The sequence below is a fragment of the Astatotilapia calliptera genome, chromosome 11 (genome assembly GCF_900246225.1).
Source record: "Astatotilapia calliptera chromosome 11, fAstCal1.2, whole genome shotgun sequence".
NCBI classification, from domain to species: Eukaryota; Metazoa; Chordata; class Actinopteri; order Cichliformes; family Cichlidae; genus Astatotilapia; species Astatotilapia calliptera.
Window position 1 is genome coordinate 30,064,107 of NC_039312.1, and position 15,509 is coordinate 30,079,615.

The following is a 15,509-nucleotide window of genomic DNA, read 5'->3' on the forward strand; positions in this document are numbered from 1 at the left end:
TACTACTTTAAACACTACTGACAAAGATTAGATGTGCCAGTCATATTTCTCTGAGCTTAAGGAACTGCTATTTGCCACTCTTATGCACTGGGACTACTGCAAATGGGCTTGACTAATACTTACTGAGCAAATAACCTTAAACTGAAGCATCTTTACTCAGATGCTCGGATAATTTGGTAATCCTTTTGTTCTTTCTGTGGTTGAAATCTGCCTCGTTTTATCTTTTCTAGGAAAAAATGTTTGTGGTGGGTGAAAAGAAAGTGTGTAGACTTTCCTTGTACTTGAATTTGAACTGAAAATATATGTTTGTTATTGAACCTTATCTTTTTACTTCAAATTCAAACTGTGTAAAATAGTTTTGATTTTTTTGAAGTATAAAAACCCCCCAAAACGTATCATAATGCATTTTTTTTCATTCGTTTAAAAACCCCAAGCATTATATTGACACTAAGGTCAGAACACTGGGGGAGCACTGGGGAGATTTTATGGTATAAATAAAATCTACTTTCGATTTCAAATGAGTCACAGATCCACTTTCAGTATCAGCAGGATTCATTTGTTGACTCTCTGCTTGTCATTTCACACAGTTCACATCAGTTCAACCGTCCTGGTCCCATCGCTGTCCCAGCCTTTTCCTTTTTGAGTCCTGGGGCATATTTTCTTCTGTGTAGGAGCTCAGATGCTCTGCCGGTCACCCACCCCCAGAGTCCATCAACTGCTCTGCTTGGCAAGCTGGTTACACAACCTCCCCTTTCTCATTAGCCAGCCACTGTGCTCACTAGTCATTAACTCTCTTCTCCTCTGTCAACCAGCATATCTGTTTCTCTTTTAAGAAGCTTCTTTTTAAAATACACATCAGCTGGCTTTCCAACAGCTAGTTATCCCTTTGCCTCCAGACAGCCAAACTTCCTTCTTTCTCCCAGTTTCTCCTCCAGTACCCCCAATCTGTTGGTTTTCTGGTTGTTAAGGTTCCTTGTCTTCCAGTAGCCAACTCCCTTGGGAAGCATTGCACTTGCTGCTGCAGCACTGTTTGACCCTGAGTCTTTTTTTTCTCAGAAAAAAGTTGTCTGGGCATAAGCTTAAAATCTGCCTCCCAGTCTAAGCCTAAACATGAAACTTAGATCTTCAACAGTCTATTCTACTCAACCCAAAAAACCTAAACATGTTAGCTTGGACGTGAGCCCATGTATCAATATAAAACCTGCTGTCTCTATGCCTGAGCCTAAACCATAAGCTGTCTTTCTATATAATCCAAAGCATTCACTCATCTCTCTGTTTAGGTCTGACTCTGCCTCTCGGCCTGAGTTGGACACCAATTGGTTTCTTGTTCTCAGCCTAAATATCAGCTTATCTCTTTTCTGTCAAACAAAATGACAAAAAAAAATCATAAGAATCTGGAAAAAAAATCTGAAACCAACACGTAAAAGTGAAGCAGAGCAGATATGTACATATTTTTATTTTGTACTTGTTCTGAGGTAGTCAGACACATCACCAGGTTCTGTTTGGGGTCAGCATCACACATCTAAGCCAAAGTCAACCGGTGCTTGTATACTTAAAGGATTTCTCCCCTTGAGTCACAGCCATTGTGACACAAGCCAGGTAGGATTTAAAAAATAGCAGCTGCTGACATGTATCAAGTTGTAATGAGCAGCTGCTAAAATCACATTGTGTTAATAAGGTTGCAGCAGGATAATGTGTTTGCCCATGGCAGCACTGATTGTCCACTTTAACCCTAAAGTTCTTCATGCCTGCAGCCAAACACGAAAACGAGTGACATTAATAGTATCAGTATTTTAAATCTGACGCTTATAGGCTGATGTCTCTGCATTTGGGTAACAGCATCCCTGAAGGAAATGTATCAACCAAGGTTCCATCAAATATTTATTTTATTTAACGATTAATCTGTTTCTCCGTGAATCAATCCATTATTTGTACCATAAAATGTCAAAATAGGAAATATGCTCACTGTTCTTTCTCTAAGCCCAAGGTGAGATTTTCATACTATTAGTTTCGCCCAAACAACACTTTAATCCACAATCCCGTGTAGAACAAAATGTATATTTGAACATTTGGATATTCAATATATGTAAAGTCATTTAATATACAATAAATGTATAATAAGTGGAAACATTAATACATGGATGATGGATGAAATGTAACATTTATTAAGAGCACAGAGCGGGGTTTTTTGTTGTTGTTTTTTTATGTTGTAGGTTTTATAACACTTGTTTTTGGAGAAAAACATCTACTATCACACAATGTTACATTCTGTTTCACCTAACATAACACCCATAACGACTGAAATCTAATATACTGAGAGGAAAAATGGCAGGAACAGTCTGGAACTGTTGGGATTTGTTATATAGCCATGTCTTTTTTTTAACCATTCTAACCATTACAAGTATTAATGTCCTTACTTCGCATCATAAAATACAGCCTCATAACTACCATTTAGCATTATCAATATTAACTCAACACATATTTACACATAAAACACAAAACATCATTATTGTTGCAACCAGTTGTAGAAAAACCTGCTTTGTTTTTCCTTTTGATCTAATTTTTTTAATCTCACTTTACTCAGAATAAATTCATTCTAATTTGTTGCAGATGCTTATGCAATGCACTTGTATTTATTCACTGCATTTCTAGTTTTGCCGACCAATCAAAATACTTGTAGCTGCAAGTCACACTTTAACTATGCATCACTATATTTTATATGCTACAAACACTTTATCAACTTCATATCCACGGTCAGTTTAGAATGACCAGTTAAACTGTCGTGCATTTCTTTGGACTGTGGGGGGAGGCCAGAAGACAGACCAGGAGGAAATTTCTTCTTACGATGATGGTTTGGGGAGAACATTCAAACTCTGCACAGAAAAAAAAAAGGCACCAGCTAGGATTTGAACCAGAAACTGTGAGGCAATGTTGCTATCTACTGCAATGTGCTCTATTACGGATCCTGTGTCTGTGTCAAGACACGCTCTATATGTATCATATGTGCTCATTCCTGTGCTATTTCACTGTTATACTCTTTGGAGAGTGCCCCATAACTCTTGAAATATCAGCAGGTCCCTGTCTCTGTGGGAACCTGGGCAAATGTGATGTAAATACCGATTTTTCTTGTAACAGTGCAAAGGTCCCTCCCGAACTCTGTCACCAGTGTCCCATAAAACATACATACAGACATGTCATATACAGTTTCACATGTGCAGAAATCCCTAGAATCACAGTTTGGTGGTGGTCAAAATGAACCCACACAGTATGTAAGGGCAAAAGAGGTTATAGATAAATATTTATGTCTTTTAAGCTTATTATGCAGGAGCAATCAGCTGAGAGTTACACATTAGCATTCACTGCCTCCTGCAGCTGATCGTGTACCCACTGTAGCTTTTATTGGCAGATCAGTAGCAGCTTCACATCTATCAAGCCGATTGCTTGCCCAAGTAAGTTTCAAACTTACAAGGTCTGAAACAGCTCTTCTGCAACATGTTTGTTTGTTTGTTTGTTTGTTTGTTTGTTTGTTTGTTTGTTTGTTTGTTTGTTTGTTTGTTTGTTTGCTTGCTTGCTTGCTTGCTTGCTTGCTTGCTTGCTTTCAGTAAACAAAAGGGTAGCAGGGAGAACACTCCACAGATTTCCAAGATGAGATGACCTTCCCTCTGTGAAAAATGATAAGGGACAGAAATTCACCTAGGACAGAAAACTTTATGTGCCGACTATGTAACTCCCAAGGATCAGCAAAGGTTTCCTCCTGAAATCCACAGTGATACACAATGTAATAAATTCAGTTTTCTTTGTTCTTTTTTTTATTCTTGTTTTTGTTCTATGATATAGAAACTGGAAAAAAAAAGTTTTTCCCAAAGAAAATAATAATTCTTGAATCATATTAAGGAACATTGTACAGGTATTCAAATTGTTTTGTAATTAATTGGTTATAATCTGTTACTGTAATGTAAATAACATTGGCCAAAAAAATCCTATATTATATACATATACATCCCCTATATGCCTATATGTTGTAAATACAAACAATGGCAATAAGAATAGTTTTAAATGTTTCTATATAGCATTATTATTACTTTGGCCAATGTAGTGACACTGAAGGAGAGGTCAGAGGTCAAATGTGATGCGACAGCCACAGGATATTGAATTCCTAGTTGTCACTGTGTCACTTATCACATTTATATCAATTAAAAACTTTATTTGATTCTTAGCCCATTAGCACTGATGTTTTATGAAAACCAATGTTTACTCTGTCATCCAAGCTGCACCAGAATGACAGTTTTGTACAGACATTCGTGGTTCCTCAGTGATGAATCTCAGTGACTTAAGAATTAAAAAAATCCTAAAGTACAAGGAATTATTTGAAGTGGTGAATATGTTAAATCTTACTCTAGTTGAAAGATGTTAACACAGTCATATCTGGTGCATTTTAGCATGCTGCTGTTTGCTTTGAGCACCGGGTTGCATAATGTGTAGGTTTTAGTTTGTGTTGACAGCAGTCTGCTGGAAATAACATTTATTTCTAACTAATTTACAGCATCAAACACATTTTAAGCAAAATTACATGTAAAGTTTTATCAACTTTACAAGAATAAACGTTTACTAATTAAAGAACATTCAATTCATTTTAATTCAATTTTATTTATGTTGCATCAAATCAAAGTTGTCTCAAGCTGCTTTATATTGTAAGGTAAAGACCCTACAATAATGCAGAGAAAACAGAAAATCCCAGCAATCAGACGACCCTTATGAGCAGGCGCTTTGGTGATAGTGGGAAGGAAAACTCCTTTTTAACAGGAAGAAACCTCCTCCGGACCAGGCTCAGGGGCGGCCATCTGCCATGACCAGTTGGGGTGAGGGGAGGAAGACACACAGTGTGGAAGAGAGAAATGCTGTAGTATAAAAGTAAATTGAAGCATGTCAGACCAGCTACTATATACTGTATACTTATTGTAATTTGGAAATAAATGTGATTTTTTTTTTTTTGGGGGGGGGGGGAGTGTTGTTTTAATAGACACTAATGGGCTACACTGGCACCCAACAACCTTCAACTCAGTAAGGAAATATGTCACGGATTTGGTTACATAATAGGACAATGAGAGTATTCCTGTTTTTTCCTCCTTTAGTCAGAGTTGGTGCAGACATAAGGCAGATACATTTGCTATAACTGTATCTTGACAGTTGCTTTAATCACTGAGGGCTGAGAGACTGACACAGCAGCATAAGAGCCAATCAGCTGTCTTCTCTGACCTAGCTATCCAATTAGCAGCTCCCTGTCCTGGCTTTCATAACTGTGTTTTGTACAATCTGTTATACATATGTAGTTTTCCACTGGGTGAGTGGAAAGCATTTTTAAATTCATGTGTTTTTTGTGAACTACTTTGACTGTAGACTTTTTTTTTTCCTGTGCAAAAAGAATAAATTCAGTCATGAAACACTTTTCTGTGAGATTATTAAAAGGATTTCTAAAGTTTCATTTAGAAAGTCCGAAAGGCATTATTATTGCTTTTACTCATTGATGTAGTTATTAAAAAAAAGATGTCAAGATCTGGAGGCCAACCAATCTAGCATGGGCTTTAATAAATAGATAGTGAATTTATTTTTATAGAGTGTGACTATAGATGATTAACAGCTCTTTCTAGTTGTATTGTTCACACTAATATTTCAACCACAGTGAAGCAAACTTTTACACTTCCTTCCAAACTTTTCATAATTAGATAAAATATTCATGAAATAAGGAATTTTAAGGTTTAACGCAAGATGTATTTGATTCTCAGCCAGCTCTCATTTGAATAATTATGGATTTAACGGCTGACATTTTGGAAAATACCAAGAAGCCGAGAGTTCAACATTAATCTCATTGGTACACTAAGTGTGAGAGTACAGCCAGGAGACCATTAGTTCAGCTTTGCACAACAACTGGAAAACACTGCAAGTTCCTTGTCGGTCTTTGTCCTGGAGTAACAAAATCCACTAATACTTTTAAATTCTGAGTAGTCTGGCAAGCTCACGGCTATGAAATAGTCTGACAGATAAACTCCTACAATCTATGGAGGTTCAAAACTGCAAAAAAATTTAAAATACAGAAAACACAAGCCAAAAAAAATTAAATACACATGCATGTCATTAGTATAATAATTTACACATCGTTTTGGCAAGTGAAAGGTCACTAGTTTGAGCCCAGCCTGCAGGGTTGCATTAAGTAGAGCATCTAATGTAAAGCTACCTTCTATAAAAGCTACCTGCTGTGGCAACCCCTTATTTATTTATTCAAAGCATAGAATTTTTTACTTGCTGAGCTTTAGAGATGTTTGTTTTTCAAAAAGTTAACAGTGTCTTTGTTCTACCTTTATATGACAGATATATTCCTAGTTAATGTTAGACCCCTGTTATACCCTTTTAGAATGTGGCAGAGATGGTATTTCTGGTAAGCTGATGCTCCTAGTAAAAAGGACAAAACGATGAAAAAACATCTTCCCTCATAAACTGTGAAAAGGTAGAAAACAGTTCATTACTGATATGGAGTTTCAGTGGTTTTTCTTACACCTGCAGTCTTCAATCAAGGCCACCAGATGGAGATGCAGTACAGCTGTTGGACACTCATTTGAGCAGGACATTATATAACCTGAGATTTCCCCAAACTGCTGCTCTGCACAGTCACTCTGTGACCCTTCACGGTCCGTCACGTTTTTCCACATCTCTGAGGGGATTCGTGTTTGTCACTATGAGGCAGCTAAGTCTCTGGAGACTTAGCTGCCTCATAAGAAAAGTTTTCTGCTTTAGATGTCATCACATCTTAATTTCCCACCTGTACACTGCCCACAGCCAAGCTTGCACTCCATTCATGAAGTTTACTCTTTATTTTTAGATGACTACTCTGCTGTTTTAGAGTAAAGTGTGTGACAAACTAAAACATATTAATCTAATGACGTGGCACGTCCTGTCTTCCCAAATCTCTGCGGGGATTCGTGTGTGTCACTGTGTGGCAGTGAAGACTCCAGAGCTTGTCTCTATAAAAGGAATGTTTTCTGCTTTAAATGTCATCACATCTTAATTTCCCACCTGTACACTGCCCAAAGCCAAGCTCACACTCCAAGTTTACTGTTTATTCTTTTGACGAATACACAGCAGTTTTACAATAAAGTGTGCGACAAAGATCAAATACTAATGTAACAACATGCATTTTAAAATATCCCAAGGGTGATTTTATATTCTTCTCACCTTTGAGTTAAAGTCTCTCAGACGCTATCACCTTTTTATTATTATTATTTAATTTTCGAATTACCTTTAAATATGTGTTATATGTGTGTTTATGACTCAGTTTGCATGTATTGTATGAGGGCCACACCTTTCCCTCATCCGCTTGCAATATATAGCCTACCTGGAAGATTGCTATGGCAACAGGTTGCCAGTAGCGACTGGGTACCACTACATTCCTGCCTGTGTGTCTGCGGGGATAAGCGGCGCGTCAAGAGCAGAAGAGGAGAGAAAATCGAGCAGCAGAGGGTGAGGTCTGCTCGGCTCAGTCAGCAAAGACAGAAGAAAGAAGCTCTGACAGGCTTTTTCTGTCATGTAGTGAGGAGCCCTGCGGTCTGCAAGGACGCGTCTGTTCGTCGTTTTTGTTGTTTCGGTGAAAGACCTGCAAAGAGAATCGTCGGATCTAGCGGAATGGAGACCTGCCGCTGACGGAGATTCCCGAGCTCCCCTGATAACAACAGGTTAGTGTTTACAGACTCGGTCGCTCGCACCCACGGCTGATGCTCCATCTGACCACAATCCTCTTCGATATGAAGCCTTTTAAAAAAGAAATGCGTTTATTTTGTGCTTTGATCTTCGGGCTGTAAAGGTGTGACAGGTGCAGGCAGACGTACCAGAGGCGAAAGAAATGGTATTTGGACACATTTTGATCCATCCACGTGTGCAGCGAGGAGTCCAGCTGAGGCTCATAGGAATAATGGGTTCAAGAAAGCGGGCAATTTTGAGCCGTTTTATTGAAACAACAGGGGCAGTTTCAGACCGAATAGCCTATATGTTGCATTTAAATGGCGGTTCATCATTACGCGCTGGATTGTTAAGCATTCCTGCGTTGAATCTGCGGGTGTGTCTACCTTTGATTACAGTTGCATTACAAGGATTTGGATGAATTGGTCGATATGAATAAGAATATCTCAGTATGAGGACTCTTATTCATAACACCACTCTTTTGCATATTACATGTTTAATTTTGCATCCACCTGCACTCACATGTATAATTAATTTTGCAGTGGTTCCTCTTTGCTTACATTTATTTACACAAAGTATGTAACTTAAAAAACAAATATTAGGCCAGCTGAAGAATTTGATTTCTTCAATTAATCTTCTTCAGCATATATGTTTAAATAAATGCTGTGTGTGTGTGTGTGTGTGTGTGTGTGTGTGTGTGTGTGTGTGTGTGTGTGTGTGTGTGTGTGTGTGTGTGTGTGTGTGTGCAGGCTTTATAAAGATTTTAAACCTTTTATCTGTTGCATTCATGAACCGTGTCTGTAGAGAAAAAGTCCACGACATTGAAAGACATATAAATAAATAAATTTTAAAAATAATGCATTAAAATGGAAACATATGCAAAATGTATATTATGGCAAAATTGTGTATATTTTATTCATAAATGGCCATCATAGTGTAATTTCTGCAGTTAATTTATTGTAAAGCATATTTATACTGTGAAATGATTCAAAACATATTGAAGAATTCTCCTTAACTGCTTAATTTGACCTCCACTGATGTTGTTTTCATTCTCTATTAGTCATAATCACAACACAGACATGCAGAGCCTGCAGGTTACATCAACACTTCAACATCACTGGAATCATTTCTAAATTTGGCTCTATATCCTCGTCACACTCACTTCCTTGTCAATTTTACTCTCAGCGTCTGGCACGCTTTCATATCTTTTCCTCACCACAGCAACTGCAGCTGATTTTGTACAGTTGAACTAAAAAAAATAAAAATTGCGCCCTTACATAGCTTCTAAAATTCGACACTGTGTATTTGTATCGCTGTCATCTACTGGCAATTTCAGGGCTACAGAGGCAATTTGCTTTTTTCTGAAATTCAGCTGCTGATGAGCAAAGCACAGACCGATATGTGACCTAACGTTTCGTTTTAAAATGAAAAGCTCCTTCTAAAGTTGTCACTAGCAGCTTAAATGTTTAGCGTATCCCTGTTAAATACTGTCAAGAAAAGCTCCAAACTCCGAGTGCTTAGTCATGGAGCTGCTGATGATGTAAATGTTTGGAGTCTTTGAAGTCTATTACATAACCTTGTAACAAATATCAAAGTGGTTTCCGGCCCAAAGTGCTAATACCCTGTAACCTCACTGTGTCATTGCAGGACAAGACGGTGAGATTATGATTTGACAGTAAACCAGCAGACAAAGAAAAACAGCTATGTTCCTTATCATTTTTTACTGTGAGGGCAATGAATCACTGCTGTGAAATATCATTTTTGAGTTTTAAGTGTGATGGATTACAGGCTGCTGATCAGCGAGGCATGGCTGAAGGCTTTGCTCTCTCTGGGTCTCTCCTGAGAGTTGCTAACATATTTTTTTTCTTTTAGGCAGAAAGAGACAGCTCTTCTGCCCGTCTTGTCACTTTGAGTTGTCTCATAACACATTCAGCACTCCTCCCAATGTGATTGTCAGTGTGTGTGACGGCTTGTCGCACTTACAGAAGCATTACTGAAGGACAGAACCAAAAAGGATTAGACTTTGGGTTATGCAAACATTTCTCAGAGAACATTGCAAATCAGATAATAAATCTAATAGATGGGAAAATGTCTGGGAGGAGCCAAAGTTTTTCCGTAAACGAGTAACGGCAGGCCCACTTTACGCAACCCGGATCTAACTGGTATACCTTGTTCCTCTAGCTCGCTTCTCATCAGTATGTCCTGAATCATCCGACAAGGCTCTTGTTACATTACATTTACATTTATTTTAAATGTATCTGAATTTTAATCATACTATATTATATTTTGTAGGCATATATTCCAGTACAAAGGGACTGAAAAAACATTGAAGAACCTCTTGTCATGTCTGCTCAAGTCCAAATCTGTCAGTTGACCGTTAGCTAAGAGGACAACAAAATTTATGTGTGTGGAAATTTCAACTAACCACCACTACAACCACTGGGGTTTTACTGATGACCTCACCACTGAGGGCAAAGATGACGGGGAAAAATCAACAAATTTTTTTTGCCTAATCTTGATTGTGTTTGTGTTGTGTGTGTCAGTTGTGGCCCAAATGTTAGTAGCCATGTTTGACGTGGGTTATTGACACATGGCTTCATTGCAGCAGTCGTGTCTCAAATGTGGCCCTAAGAAAACTGCATATGTGGTCCACATTTAGGCCAAACACACATTACTTTCTATGTTGTTTCTGCAGCTGGTTTGGGGATTTCAAAGTCATTTGTCGGGAGGGATTTGTTAATGTTGCCAAGCAAGCTGAAGAGGAAAACTTGGCCTTCTTCAACAGAGTCTGGATCTAAACCAAGCCCATTTAATGGGCTGTGTGAAAATATCTGATAAGGTGATTGAGGCAAGCTGAAAGGTATTGGCGCTTATTGCAAAGCAACATTAATAGGTCCAGATGATCAATAGGTTATCTGACATTACAATCAAATGACAAACTGACATGCCAGATATCAGATATGCTGTTTTTCACAGGTGTCCGTTGAAACTTTGGCTTGTCTTTGGTGTGTCTCGGACACAAAATGATTGAAAAAACCACTGAGATAGACAACTCTAAAGTATGTTTCTCCCACTTCATGCCAAATAATTTGGTGTTCTGTGTAATCTGATGGTCAGGACCCACAAGAAATGTTAACTGTGTGATAATACGATACGTAAGCCAAAAAAAGAAGGGAAAAACTGTAAGGATTTACAGATGTTCCTCCAATCAGTGTCTCCGGCCTTTTAATAATTATTTAAATAGAACAACCACACACATACAACAGGTGGCTTTGGGTTACAGTTGGACATCACTCCAGCTAATATGGTGGAGTTGTATAGCTATGCCAAATGTGGTAATTAAGCAAATTAATAATTTGCTAAGCTACGAAAATTATATACAAAAACGCGTTTTGAGAAAAACAACCTTGTGATATCTGAGCAATCTCAAGGTTTAAAAAATATATTCCCTCTGTAGCTTTCCTGTGGTGTGAAGAAAATAATAATATTCAAACTGGTTTGGAATAATAACTCGAGTGTTTGCTCAGCAGGAGGAAAAACATCAAACGATGAACAGTCCCGCTGGCTGTTTAGGAATTGATTCATTTACCTGCAGCTGTCTCTATAGAACCGACAACCCAACTGCCTCCAAATTCATTGTATTATGCTCTTTTTTGTTAGAACAAATGATCCACACAGCAATAAGCCTTTCTGGAGATATTTTTTTGAATAACTGAACATAATGAAAAAACATGACCTAACCACTATGGATTGAAATGAAGTCATTCCCCAGCGTCTTTTGCTCTAAGCTCATACATGACATTGAAATAGCATATCAACTCACATACTGCATTACAGAATTCCCCATGAGTTTCCTGATTTAGTGTAATCTAATTGACCCTAAGGACCCTTACTAATTTAATACACTCCTTAAATGAAGCCAGCACTATCCTAAACCTATGTGGAAGTTGGCTCAGTACAGGGGGACTTATTTTATTTTAGGGTCTTTTTTCTGTAAGTCTCAGGTTTGGGTTCAGGTTTGCTGTCTGGTAACTGGATTAAAGGCTAAGGCTGGTGTTATAGTGCACTTTTTATTGACATCAAATAAAAAAGCCCCAGCAGTGTGTTGGTCTCTCAATTTTTATGGCTTTAGTTTTTACTGAAGATGTTAATCTTTAATAATTTCCTGTGTATAGTTTCATTAAAAAAAGGGGCTCAGCATTTTTGTAAATGTGCTAGGCGCTGTAATTTTTAGGAAACTTTATCTAGAAGAGAGTTTAGGATTTGTTTTCAGCTCAGGAACACTTGCATAAGATCATATGCGTTAGAATATATAGAATCGAGGTACGAAGATATATGCAGATTTCTTAATTATAGTAATTCATCATACCCATTCGCCTAATGTGTATGATGTAAAGTTCAGAGATATACACTGTGTAAGAACTAAACTAGATCTAAAATATCTCAATTAAAATGATGTGCTGAAGCAATATGAAATAATGCCTTGAGCATAACAGATGTTAAACATTTTGCCATACAAATGCGTTTTAAAATTTCATTTCTATTAAATGTGCCCTTTTCATGCACATTTCTGTCCCCCTGCACTTCTGGGGGTCTGTAGCAGCTCTCTGCTTTGTGTGTTGGTAATCCATCCTTCATCAGGCAGCCGTAAACCTATTTGAATTCATGTTTCATTCATGTAACCTTGTCTGAGGAGAAACTCATTTTTGCTCATGCATGACAATATTTAAAATAAACGTTTCCACAGAATCTAATTTGCTGATGCAGGTTGGTTGCATATGAACACAATTCACGGGAGGCAAGGTTAGAAATTCAGTAATAATAAGCTGTGGTTTAATGAAGCCAGTGACATTTCTACCTTCAGAGCGGTATTGCTTCCATTAAATGTTGTATAACTAAAGCTCCCTCGTGAATTTCATTGCCAAAGGAGTCCTCTGGGCCTTCTTTATTCACAGAGCAGACTTTTTTGCCAAATTGAGTTTTGAGAATTTAAAATTATTGGTTTACTCATTCACCTGCCAAATCACAGAAGACATGATCTATAATGCATCTATCTGGATTTTCACACAGGTCTTTTCCACTGAGTCCATCTTCCCCTCAAAAGTCTTTAAGCAACCGACAAAGAGCTGGAGCAGAGACGATCAAGCATGGATGTGCCCAGGATGGCTGAGGGCCTCTTCAGCAGCACGCTGTCCTCGTCGGGTGGTGGCCATCACGTGCCTTCCTACCTGACGCTTGAGCAGAAGGCTGCCTTTGTCTTCGTGCTGCTGCTCTTCATCTTCCTGGCCCTGCTCATCGTACGCTGTTTCCGCATCCTACTAGACCCATATCGCAGTATGCCCTCATCCAACTGGACAGACCATACTGAAAAGGACACATTTGATTACCGCATCGTGTGAGGACCACTAAGGGTGCAAAAATTATATACGCATATATTTATCTCTCTATATATAAAGAAAAAAAATTACACAAATAGACTGATTTGATGCACTTTGCCAAACAAAAGACTGCCAGGAAAACAAAAGCTTTCAAAGAAATCTTCTAAAATTTAAGACTGAAAATAAATTTGACACGATTATATTGAGTGCAAACCAGAGTTCTACAGCTTCTCCCTGCCAATTCAAAGCAATTCTCAACCACAGCAAGAGAGCCTGAACTACACTATGAAGATTATTAATCAAACCACAAGCTAACGCGGCCCTCAAGTCCGAGCGACACACCAGAGCCAATTAAGGTTCACCCATAGCTCCTTTCCCCTTCCATTAAGTCTCTTGTGGACTACCTCGCTCCTCCACCATCTCATGTGTGGGACTGTTTTCTCGTGTCATACAGGGTCAAATATCTTCTGAGATCCAAGCCAGTTGGATACTAACAGTGTTTACATCCTATCATGTTTACTTACATCCTTAGATTTCTATTGATAATGTAGACAATCAGTGTTTAAAACAGTGAACAAGTATTTGCAGAGTGAATAGTTAAGGTTTTTTAGCGCTTTCATTTGTATGTGTGTTTTTTCTTATTTATGCACAGAGATGAAAGGTCACAAAGACTATTTATGAGCGATATGATTCATGCGAAGAGGAATTTAATGCCTTATGTTGTATAGGATATCCTGTGATAGTTTCTAGTGTCATCACAGAAAGGAAAGGCCATAAAAAAGACTGATACAGAGGTCACAAAGCAGGTTTAATAATCACAAAGGAGGAAACTGCAGCGGAAAGCTCCCTTTAATGTTTAGGTTTGGACAGATAAATGCCAGCAGCGAGTGACTAACTGTTCTGTGTTTGCGATTAAAAAAAAGAAACAAAAAAGCCCTATTTGTCCTTTTAGTCATGGAGGGGCCTTCAGTGTCCACGTCTTTAGATGTCAAAAACCAAAAGAGGTATTGAAGAAAAAAAAGTTTACTGTGCTGTACCGTGTGCCTAATTTGAAAAAAGATTGACGTGAAAAAGAAAGAAGATGGGTTCATATTTCTGTTTTTTGATGTAGTTTTTTTGTTTTTTCGTGCGTGTCGTGCCCATTTAAATAAACTTAAACAGCATTTTACTGCCTGCAGTTGGTATATTGACAGTTGGTATGCCAGATCTGCAGAGTGTTGATGATGAAGATGATGACGATGCATTTTCACATCAGACCCTTTATGAACTGATGTTGTGGCTCTTTTGTTGGGCAACTTTTCAACTGTGCGCCTTATAGTGTAGATTGTTTACAGTATTGTAGGTAGCTGAGACACTGGAGATGCTGATGCCACGGTGTCTTTGCACTTCACAGAGATGTCATACAACCTGTTAAAGTTTTAAAAAAAGATATATAGATATATAGAGCACTCCCTGATCTATTTCCAACCAAGTATTACTTCAGAATGTGTCATTTCTGCATTGTTTCACAGCACAAAACATATCAGTTTCACAATAAAGGCTGTAAGATTTTGATTTGCCTATAATCCTTTTTTAGGCCCATTGTTTTCAGTTAACCTCCATCAACATCACATGACTGTAAAGTTTCTTTTTTATTAGTTATTGTTTTAGAGTTAGTTTCATATTCAGTTGCGGTGTGGTCCCCATTGACCAGGGATAGGCAACTCCAGGCCTCAAGTGCCGGTGTGCTGCAGGTTTTAGATGTGTCCTTGATCCAACACAGCTGATTTCAATTGCTAAATTACCTCCTCAACGAGAGTGATATCTAAAACGCACAGGACACCTGCACTTGAGGCCTGGAGTTGCCTACCCCTGCCATGGACTGTATATGATAAAATGTAGGCAGGTAGCTGCTATGACCATAACCATTAGTTTATAAACCTCCATTTCCAGCACGCTGACATCTGGCATTATGGCCATCACCATCTTTAGTAAGGCTTGTTTAGTAGTGTATATCCCACAGATGCAGTACTTGCTAAATAGTACTAGCAGATATAAACAAAATACTACCTAAATATTACCCAAAACTGGAGCACAGACTTTTTAAGACTGCCTGTTTATATCGATATGTTCATAAAAAAGCCATATTTGTCAGAATAGCTTCATTAAAAATGCTCCAAAAGGCACCAACAGTATAAACACACACCATAGCTCACTCAAGCTATGGCTATTCCTGTGAGTGCCTTAATGCAATTTAAACAGTAGTTATTTAGTGGATGTACATTTAACATGGAGACCAAAATCATTTTTGTATGAGGCTGTAAACATGCTTTTGTAAAGCTGAGTATTTTAACACATGAGTCTAAAGAAAGTGGCGAAATTTTGGAGTCAGTCTCACGTGGATAATTGAGGAACTATAGACTT

The 15,509-nt window shown here is 38.1% G+C and overlaps 1 protein-coding gene across 1 annotated transcript; it reads left to right on the forward strand.

Moving 5' to 3' along the window:
• Positions 1–7,424: 7,424 nt before the first annotated feature.
• LOC113032767 (cortexin-3) lies at positions 7,425–14,222 on the forward strand. The gene is made up of 2 exons (XM_026185855.1): positions 7,425–7,724; positions 12,799–14,222. The coding sequence occupies exon 2, from the start codon at positions 12,876–12,878 to the stop codon at positions 13,125–13,127; it is 252 nt and encodes an 83-aa protein (XP_026041640.1). The 5' UTR covers positions 7,425–7,724; positions 12,799–12,875; the 3' UTR covers positions 13,128–14,222.
• The last annotated feature ends 1,287 nt before the right edge of the window (positions 14,223–15,509 follow it).

Excerpts from the sequence above, each read along its gene's own strand:
- LOC113032767 (XM_026185855.1), top strand. The coding sequence starts at position 12,876 with ATGGATGTGCCCAGGATGGCTGAGGGCCTCTTCAGCAGCACGCTGTCC.